This window comes from Perognathus longimembris, chromosome 8 (genome assembly GCF_023159225.1).
Source record: "Perognathus longimembris pacificus isolate PPM17 chromosome 8, ASM2315922v1, whole genome shotgun sequence".
NCBI classification, from domain to species: Eukaryota; Metazoa; Chordata; class Mammalia; order Rodentia; family Heteromyidae; genus Perognathus; species Perognathus longimembris.
Genome location: NC_063168.1, coordinates 13,773,477 through 13,783,630, shown reverse-complemented (window position 1 = coordinate 13,783,630; position 10,154 = coordinate 13,773,477). Strand labels below are relative to the sequence as shown.

General features: G+C 50.8%; 1 protein-coding gene across 3 annotated transcripts; it reads left to right on the top strand.

Annotated features, from left to right (window-relative positions):
• The first annotated feature begins 1,366 nt into the window (after window positions 1-1,366).
• Window positions 1,367-9,859, top strand: Vamp5 (vesicle associated membrane protein 5). 3 transcript variants are annotated; one of them, XM_048352574.1, is made up of 3 exons: window positions 1,367-1,487; window positions 8,866-9,003; window positions 9,432-9,859. In XM_048352574.1, the coding sequence occupies exons 1-3, from the start codon at window positions 1,485-1,487 to the stop codon at window positions 9,639-9,641; spliced, it is 351 nt and encodes a 116-aa protein (XP_048208531.1). In that variant the 5' UTR covers window positions 1,367-1,484; the 3' UTR covers window positions 9,642-9,859. The 3 variants fall into 3 exon arrangements, with proteins under 3 accessions (XP_048208531.1, XP_048208530.1, XP_048208532.1); XM_048352573.1 differs by lacking the exon at window positions 1,367-1,487 and adding an exon at window positions 3,804-3,827; XM_048352575.1 differs by lacking the exon at window positions 1,367-1,487 and adding an exon at window positions 6,234-6,477.
• The last annotated feature ends 295 nt before the right edge of the window (window positions 9,860-10,154 follow it).

Here is a 10,154-nt window from a genome sequence, read left to right as displayed (position 1 = left end):
TTCCCCATGGGGACAGAGACACCTTCCTTTCTTCCGTCCTTCCTTCCTTCCTTTTAAAATTGTTATTATAAAGGTGATATACAGAGGGGATATAGTTACATAAGCCAGGTAATGAATGAGTATATGTCTTTTTTTGGTGCCAGTCTTGGGGCTTGAACTCAGGGCCTGAGCACTGCCCCTGGCTTCTTTTTGCTCAAGGCTAGCTAGCACTCTATCTCTTGAGCCACAGTGTCACTTCTGGCCTTTTCTGTTTATGTGGTGCTGAAGAATCGAACCCAGGGCTTCATATATGCTAGGCAAGCGCTCTACCACTAAGCCACATTCCCAGCCATGAGTATATTTCTTTTTGGGTAGTATCACCCTTTCCTCGCTCTCTCCCAGTGTTTCCCTTCTGTCTCCACCCACAAGTTGTATAGTTCATTTTAACATAGTGTCTGACTATCACTGCTACAGTGACTGCTTGCTTGCATACTTTCTTTTTCTTGTCTTTTCATTTTTGGTAGTGGGGGTCAAACTCAGGATATTGCGCTTGCTAGGCTAGTGCTTTGCCACTGAGCTACATCCCAGCCCATGACTGCTTTCTTTGTAAGTGGGGTGAAATCCACATGATACAAATTGTCGTGTGTGTGTGTGTGTGTGTGTGTGTGTGTGTCCTGGGGCTTAAACTGAGGGCCTGGGTGCTGTCTCTGAGCTTCTTTGTGCTCAAGGCTAGTGCTCTCACTTGAGCCACAGCCCCACTTCTGGCTTTTTCCTGAGTAGTTCACTGGAGATAGGAGTCTCACAGACTTTCCTGCCCAGGTTGGCTTTGAACAATGATTCTCATCTCAGCCTCCTGAGTAGCATAGGCTTACCAGTGCCTGGCTACAAGTTGTCATTTTAAGGTGTGCAACTCAGTGACATGTAGGGTGCCCAGATTGTTGTGCGACACCTGTCTTCCATTTGAGAACTTTGCAGCATCTATTTTTAGTTACGAGTAAGATGCAGACACCAAGGTGGCAAACACCCTCCCTGCCTGGCTTGTTTGTGGCATTCCAGTGGCTGTCACAGAGCCGGGGAAGTGGCTCTCAGAAGTGGTTGGAGTGAATGGCAACTCTCTTGTTGACCCCATCTACCCGATCCCTTGCAGTCCCAGCTCCAGGGTGCACACCTCTGTGTGGAGTTGGTAGATATATCACACACACGCGCGCACACACGCGCGCGCACACACACACGCAGCCTAAGCACAGGTCCCATGCACCAGGCTGGGGTGTCACCCGAAGTTGGGCGCTGGTGGCCCGGCAGGAGGCGCCCCGTGGACCCTGTCGCTGTCGCGGGCCAGCTTTCGATTTGACGGGTCGGGTCACGGCTCACACGGAAGGCGCAGCCCCCCGCCCCCGCCCGCGCCCAGCCCCGCCCCGCGCCACTTCCTCCGGGACCGACCGGGACGCTGGCAGCTCAGTGGGCAAAGCCGCCGGGACCGAGCGGGCGGCCGAGGCGCGGCAGCGATGGTGAGGGCGCGGGCAGGGTCACCGGGCCCGGTGGGGCAGAGGGCTGGGATGCAGGGAGGGGTCGGAGGGGGGAGGGCAGGAGTGAGAAGCACTGGGGGGCCGGGGCGGGGGACTGGGGGGCTGCGCCGGCCGAGCAGGGACAGGACCCAGCAGGCAGACCCGCTGCTCCGCACCCCGCCTGGGACTGGAGAGTGAGGCGTGCGCCCCGTCGCGGCTGCCCCACGGCGGAGGGCGCCAGCCTGGCTCGGGCTTCCCACGCCTCTGCAGCGCAGTGGCTCCTGACTTTGCAGACAGACTGGGTTTGGGATCCTGCCTGTGTGGCCCAGGGCAAGTCACTTAACCTCTCTGAGCCTCCTTTTCCGCACGGTGAAGTGGGGCCAGCAATATCTGCCGTCCTGGGCTAAAGGGAGCTCCTGCGGCCGAGGCCTCCGTCCAGGCACCCGCAGCCCACTGCTAAGGAGTGGAAGGTAATGTGATGACCTCTTCGGCCCTTCCCCAAGCTCAGAAGCCAAGCCTGGCGCGAGGGGTGGAAATCCGATCAGACGCCAGGCCTTCAGCCGCACACCGGCTACTAGAGCGTGAACTTTCCCTGGGAAAGAGGAAGAAGACGTTTATTCCTCTGTAAAACTTCCACTGTAGTTTATCCGAGTGTGGCCCGGGCCTGATTCCCTCCTAACGTCTACCTAAGTGACGCAGCCTCCACTGAGTCACCGTCCTCCTGATTCGGGCACTGGGCTCTGTCCTCACTTGCCATTTCCAAGGCAAAGGTATCAAGAGTCAGCTGGTGGCAGGGGCCCCCCTCCCCCCTGGGGCTCCTCCGAGGATGGGCCAGGCTGGAAGCAGGCTCGTGCTTTAAAGGCTGCTGGTGAGGTGTGATCGATGTGGCCGGCCTGCCTAGGGGTCTTGATGCTTAGATGGCCTCATCTCTGGGGAACTGGAGGCAGGAAAGGGAAGTGGAGCAGGAAGGTAGCACTGAGTTCTGAGGCCACACCAGGAAACTCAGGGAGGCTTTGAGAATGGGCAGAGCCTTGATTGAGCCCACTTCCAAGCATGTGGGGCAAGAGATCGGGCAGGGCTGGGGATGGACTGCTATCACTGGAGGTAGACTGTTAGCTGGAGGGAAGAGAAGACTCTAAAATGAAGGCAACGGCAAAGATGGGTTGGGACGCTTGTGAGAATAGGACGTAAATAGTGCATCGGAGCCTGGGGAGGGCGTATTTCTCTCCCAGCCCCACCTCTCCCCCTCCATCTCCCTCTTCTCTGTACTGGGACTCTTATTCTTACTTGGCTTTTTCATTTAAGGCTCTACCCCTTGAGCCACAACTCCACTTCTGGCTTTTTTTCTGATTAACAGGAGGTAAGGGTCTCACAGACTTTACTGCGAGAAGCTGGCTTTGACCTGTGATCATCAGATTTCAGCCTCCTGAGTAGCTAGGATTTCAAGTGAGCCACCGCCCCTGGCAAATCCTGTCTCTTTAACTCTCTTTCTTCCTTTTCTTTTTCTGCCACATTCTGTAACTTTCCCCCACTTTCTTTTTAAAATTCATTTACTTTATTGTTATTACAGAGGTGATGTAAAGAGGGATGATAATTGCATGAGTCAGTTAATGAGTACATTTCTTTTCGTACAGTGTCTTCTGTTCCCTCACTCTCTCCCAGTCCCTCCCTCCTGTCTCCACCCACCAGTTGGAGAATTCACTTGCATCAGTGTCCAGGGAGCTCCACTGCTGCCTCTTTTCACCTTTTTTTCTCACGAGTTCTGTGCTCCCCCTCAACCCTGCTGAAGATAATCATGTGAATACATCGTGCATAAAGCAAAGAAGAAAAAAGAAGTCTTTTGTTTCCATATCTTGGCGTTCATTTCAGTCTATTACTTCCTTTTCTTTCCTTTCCCTTCCTTCTTCCCATACCTTTTCTACCTAGTCCCTTCTCCTTTTCCTTCTCTTCTTTATGACACAGTCAATCAATGAGAGTTTTGTAGTAGTATGTTCCTTTGTGCTGCTCATGATGACTGTAGAGGTTGGAGTAGAAACAAAGCAGTGATGGGAAAGACAGGAACTGAATGAATCAGTCTATTGAAGTCATTCACATTGTAAATGGTCCTCTAAAGTGTTTGTGTGTGGAGTCACATGCCTCCCTCAGATGCACCCAAGTTGAGCTGGCAACATCAAAAGGGCTGAAGAAGTCAGGCACTGGTGGCTCATGCCTGTAATCCTAGCTACTTAGGGAAACTGAGATGAGAAGGATCATGGTTCAAAGTCAGCCCGTGCCAGGCAGAAAAATCAGAGAGACTTCATCTCAAATTAACTGTCAAAAAGCAAGGCTGAAGGCATGGCTCATGTAAGTAGTAGAGTGCCAGCCATTAACAAGCAAGCTCAGCAGGAGGCTATAAGTTCATATCCCAGTAAGGGGAAGGGGAGTGGGAAGGTTGGGTGACTCTTTAGCCAGGCACTGCAGCATTGGCTCTTCCATTACCTGCATCTGGTTTAGCACAGGTTGGAATGTGATCGCTGGAGTCTATGTTGGCATCACATTCGGATCTTATACTCCCCGGCTCTGTGCTATTAAGTGGTCTAACACTTCTAGACCAAAAGCTTCCTATAAAATGGGATAATTGTGCTGTCTTCATAAGCGTCTGTGAGACTCTTATCTCCAATAAACTACTAAAAAACAAATGGGATAATTGTGAGGAGTTAATGAGAAAAGGTAGACAAATAGCTAGTAGCACCACGCTCAGGTAAGATTAGAAGCCATAAGCTGTTAAGGATACATTTATGGTGCATTGAAAGGTGGCATAGTTCAAGTGGTAGAGCATTTGCTTAGCAAGTGTGAGGCTTGAGTTCAAACTCTAGAAACACACACACACACACATACACACACATACAAAAGGTGTTTTTGCTCAAAATATCTAATCTTCTCAACAGCTCACAGTGTCTGATGAGAATCAAGCAGGTGCAGTTTTCAAAGGCCCATGTAAAGTTCTTCATTTGGGTTAGAAAGAATTAAAGGCACAAGGGTATAATAGGGAAGATCTTGCTTAAGTGAACATTTTATAAAACGAAGTGGTTTGACCAACCGTAAGTATTATGCTCTCACAACAAGTATTAAGGTCTGACCTCTACGGAAAGATTTTTTTTTTAGAAAAGATAAACTTGGTCTGTATCGACAATATTAGCTCTTATTTATTGAGCATTTCGTATGGATGAGGCATTGTGCTAAGGTTTTTGTTTACAATGTGTCACATTATTCCAAGCTAGTAGTATGAGATTTATGAGGTAGGTATTTTTATTATCACCACTTTGTAGGCAAGGAAATGGAAGGCAGGAAGGTCACATCCTTAAGCCCAGTCACTCAGCTGGTGAGTGGCCGAGGCAGGATTTGAAGAGAGGGATGGGATGCACCTTGCTGTACATCTCGGAGCTGAGTGCCGACCCAGGGAGGAGAAGCCACAATGCCACCTGTACCTGGCCATTCCCACCAGCTAGAGCAGGGCTTCATGGAAAACAAGAAGAATTAGTATAGGAGCTATGATGTATCTGTTTATTGTTTTTAGTTAAGAGATAAATTTTACTATGTTACAAAAGTTGGTCTTAAACTCTGAGGTTCAGACAGGCACTGGTGGCTCATGCCTGAAACATTAGCTACTCAGGAGGCCGAGGCCTAAGAATTGTGGTTCACAGCCAGACAGGAAAGTCTGTGAGACTCTTATCTCCAATAAACTACTAAAAATGTTGGAAATAGAGCTGTGGCTCAAATGGTAGAGCACCAGCCTTGTGCAAAAGAAGCTCAGAGACAGCACCCATGACCTAAATTCAAGCCCAAGGGCTGGCACAGAAAACAAACCAAACCAAACCTCTAGGTTTCAAGTTATCCTTCTGCCTCAAATTCCTCAGGGAATTTGTTTGTTTCTCAGATTTATCCTATAGCCATGCATGCCATAGGAAAGTGTTCTATCATTAAGCTATATCCCAGATCTCAGCCTCCTGTGTACCTGGGATTATGGGCATGAGACAGCAGCACCAGGATTAATAGGGAGGACTTCCGTTTTTAGAAAAAACTAAAAGGTTGTTTAGAGGATTAGGAATATAGCTCAGTGGTAGAACACTTGCCTAGCATCTGTGTGGTCCCGAGTTCTATTCTTTCCCCCAGCTCAGTGTGTATGTGTGTGTGTGTGTGTGTGTGTGTGTGTGTGGTGTTTAGTACTGCTGGGGGATATTCTGTACAGACAGTAACAGTCAAGAATATTTCCTATGTAACTACCACCCTTGGTCTGTGTGGCAACAACTGCACTCCCCCCTCCCCTTCCAGGCTCACAACCCCAAGCCCTGCCTCTGAAATACTCTCACCACCCCTTCTGCTCTGCACTCTGCTCCCCATGCACCCCTCCCTCATCCCAAGACAGACGCTCACACTGCTCACACTGCTGCACTTCTCCACCCTCTGGCTGGCCTCTGTGTGCCGGCGTTCCGCATTTCCTGCCATACCTGCTTCCACCAATAGAGAAATTCCCCTGAATCCCCTCTGCCTCTGATTCCATCACTCCCTCCAAGCTAGACTCTGCTAGACTCCTTGACTTGCACTGTTGTTCCTCGGTACCACTCTGCCCTCCCCTGATTACCTTGGCCTAGTCCTTCACTGTCCAAGTGTAAACTCCCCCACCCCCCCATGCTCCAGCTTCACCCCATCCTTCAAGTGCTCATCACACCATTCAAATCACAATTCTCCCTTGCACTCATACCCTGTCTGTGTGTCTGTGGGCGGCTGCAACACTTACCCTTTGTATCTCACAGTGTAACTCTTTATCTTGCTCTGATTGTATCATATGTGTCTCTTCCCCAGCTGAAGAGGAATCTCCCTGAAAAGAGGCACAGTTCATTCAGAAAATATTTATCACACGTCCACCGCCTGCCAGGCACTATGCCGAGTTACAAGTGGCACAGGGCCTTCTGACCCTTGCCCTCTGGTTGCCCATCTCCTTCTATAATCCCTGGTGTGTTATCTCTAAGGATGCCAGTAGAGCTCCACGTGCAGAGTTGCCTTTTAATGCTGGGCAGGCTCACAGGTGGTTCTATGTTCTTTTAAGCCTGGGCCCATCTTGGCTCCACAGTGGAGGGAGACTGCTTCAGATTATAGCTGGAGAACCAGCCAACTCTCTGGGGAATGTGACCCAGTGTCACCCCTTGTATGGGAATAAGAATAACAACAGCTGTTGCATTCAGAACAGAAAAAAAGAAAATCACATCTAGTATCCTACCAATCTAGCAATGTCTCATTTTCCTATCTTTATTTATTCCTAAGGTTTTGCCTGGGACTATGGGAATGTGAGGGAAGTTCAAGGGCTAGATAACCAAGTGTTGTTGAATAAAAATAGGAATAGGAATCTAGGCACCAGTGACTCATGCCCTCATCCTAGCTACTCAGGAGTATCTCAGTTCAAAGTCAGCCTGTGCAGACAAATCCCCAGGACTCTTGTCTCCAATTAAGCACCAAAAAGCAGGAAGTAGAGCTGTGGCTCAAGTGATAGAATGTCGGCCTTGAGCATAAACACTAAGAGATAGTGCTAGGCCCTGAGTTCAAGCCCTGTGCCACAACACACACACACACACACACACACACACACACACACACACACACACACACACACACTGACACACAGTTTAGTGGTGATGATGGTTGACTCTAAGAAGACAGTACATGGCTCCCCTGCTCTCTCTGTTATTCCCCTGGGCTCCCCAGCCTGTGAGCACCCCCACCCCCTGTTTGCCTGCTAGGTCTTGAATAGGTTGTTTTTCTAGCTCATGAGTAAATATTGGCCTGTTTGGGTTTCAGATGCCTGCCCCTCGAAACTCCTGCTGGGCTGGATAAGCACACCAGGAGGACGTCTCTTGAGACTAAGAGTTGCTTTTGGATAGACTATAAAGTAAATGACCCAGTCACTATGTCCTTGCAGTGGTCAGCATTGTAGCCTGGGCCTCTGCCCTCCCACTGGGAGCTTGTGGTCTAGTTGGAGAGAAAAAAATTCCTGCGTTGAGAATGCTTCCGTGCTGTGTGCAAGGCAGCTGCAAGGATCCTACAGGAGACTTCTTGCCCGAGGAGGAGGTGGTCCTTTGTTAACCACCAGATCCCGTCCAACACTGAAGTTTTCTGGTTTTAAGAGGAATTCAGTCAAGTGCCAAAATGTCTGCTGCAAACAATGGGCGATATGGGCCGGCAGGAAGGGGGGTTGGCTGATACTCTGTGTGAGGAGGAGATAGAACAGGCATGGGCTGTGGAGGACTAGGCTGAGGGGAGGGAGTTGCTGTGGTTTGCTAATCCCCTTGCATTCATCACCCTGAAATGTCCTTGGACCTGCTCCGGAGCCCGCAGCTCACAACAGTGCCTGCGGCCCCGGGACTCTCCGTCATCTGTAACTGGAGCGAGCTCAGGGTGTTTCCTGTTCATGACTTTCTTTCCTTTCTATTCCCTCAACCTCCTCCAGCCTGGAACCTGTGTGCCTCCCCTCCTGGTCCTCTAAAATGAGCTGGGTTTTTTATTAGGTGAAGCTGATGCCCAGGTTGGGCAAGTCAAGGGTTGTAAAGTGGACCTCACTGAAGCTCATGACTGATTAGAAGGCCGGAGACCAGAGACCAGAGGCCAAGTGGACTGATGGGAGGAACGGGTTGACTAGGAGGCAGTATTGGCCTGACGGGTCACAGGCCCAAGGATGAGGCTCAAGGGTGAGCCCAAGCCTCTCAGTTTGAAAGAAACTATGATGTAACCTGGTCCAAAATTGCTTTCTTTTCTTTCCCTTTAAAAAAATTTTTATTTTTATTTTTTTTGTGCTGGTCCTGAGGGCCTGCTGTCCCTGAGCTTTTTTGCTCAAGGCCAGTGCTCACCACTTGAGCCTCAGCTCCCATTCCAGGTCTTTTGGGTGCTTAATTGGAGTCTCACTGGCTTTCTTGCCTCGGCTGGCAAGAGCTCAGCCTCCTGAGTAGCTAGGATTCTAAGTGTGAACCACCAGTGCTCAGCTCAAAATTGCTTTCTTAACTTGATGGGGTGACTACTTCCCTGTCTGTCCAGTCAAGTGGCTCTGATCCCTGTCTGGCTGCCTCCGTGAGGCTCCCATTCTGTCAACTTAAAGCAAGCGGAAATGCTGACAGCCATGCTGACTTAGGTCTGGGTCTTGATGGGTGATGAGCGGAGCCCGTGAGACCTGAGTAGGTGAGCCCCCACCTATTCAAGAGGCCAACCTGTCTGCACCCATCATGCCCTTCCGCGAAGGATGCTGTTTCTCGTGTGTCATACCCACGTGCAGCACAGGAAGAGGACTTGAGGCCTCAGAGCCAAATGAGGGGTGGGCGGATTCTCATGCAGTCCTGACCTTAGGCTTGGTGCCCAGGCAGGGAAAGAGTTGGAGCGATGCCAACGGCAGGCGGATGAGGTGACGGAAATCATGCTCAACAACTTTGACAAGGTCCTGGAGCGTGATGGGAAGCTGGCAGAGCTGGAGCAGCGTTCAGACCAACTCCTGGACATGGTGTGAGGCCCTAGGAAGCAACGAGGGGAGGGGAAGGGAAGGGAGGGGAGGACACAAGACAGCAAGGGGGGGGGGGGGAGAAGCTTAGCACTTGGGCTGCCCTAAGGGTTTCTAAGTCCTTGCTAGGGACTGAGGTCTGCTCTCAGTCAAAGTAAGAAGTGCTTTGTTTGAAGCTGCAAACCTTCCTGAAGACCAAGGATTTGGCCTTGTTAACTGGGAGTGAGATGATAGGTCTGACAGTCAAGGGCTGTGTTAGTCTCTGAGATGGGGGGTCAGGCTGGGAGGATCCAAGGGAAGGTTGAGTGGAGGGAAAACCAAGTGGGGAAGATGCAGGAGAAGACCAGGCCTCGCTGGATGGGGTTAAAGGAGCTGGCTCTGAGGAACGAGGGAACCACTAACTCTCATCCTGTGTCTGGGGACTTCCACAGAGTTCAGCCTTCAGCAAGACAACGAAGTCCCTGGCCCAGAAGAAGCGCTGGGAGAACATCCGCTGCCGGATCTACTTGGGGCTAGTAGTAGCTGGTGGCCTGCTCATCCTCCTGATCGTGCTGCTGGCCATCTTTCTACCACAGAGCAATGGAGCCAGTAGTCCCCCAGAGGCCCAAGACTCAGGCGCTGCCTCAGGAACTGGGGATTGACTCAGCTGGGCCTGAATGAGAGATCAATTTCCGGTCTCCAAAGAGCGCTGCCACTTGCTCCTGTCTGAGCCACTGAGTGAGAGACAAAGGGCAGCCCTGATGCATGCACCTCTGTATCTTCCATTGGGCAAGAGACTGGCCCTCAGGGCAGCCTGCTGCACTGGCCAGCCCAGCCCAGCCCCACTTGGAGCTCAGTAAAAGCTGCTGTTTGGTTAAAAGTGTGTGTGTGTGTGTGTGTGTGTGTGTGTGTGTGTGTGTGTGTGTGTGAAGGGTCTCAGGTCATTCCTCTGTTTCCATCCCTGGAAACACTATCATGAGCTGGGTACTAGTGGCTCACGCCTGTAATCCTAGTTACTCAGAAGGCCAAAATCTGAGGATGGCATTGGGAAGCCAGCCAGGGTAGAAAAGCCCATGAAACTTTTATCTCCAAACAGCCAGCACAAAGCTGAAGTGGAGCTGTGGCTCAAATGGTAGAGTACCAGCCTTGAGCAAAAGAAGCTCAGGGACAGCATC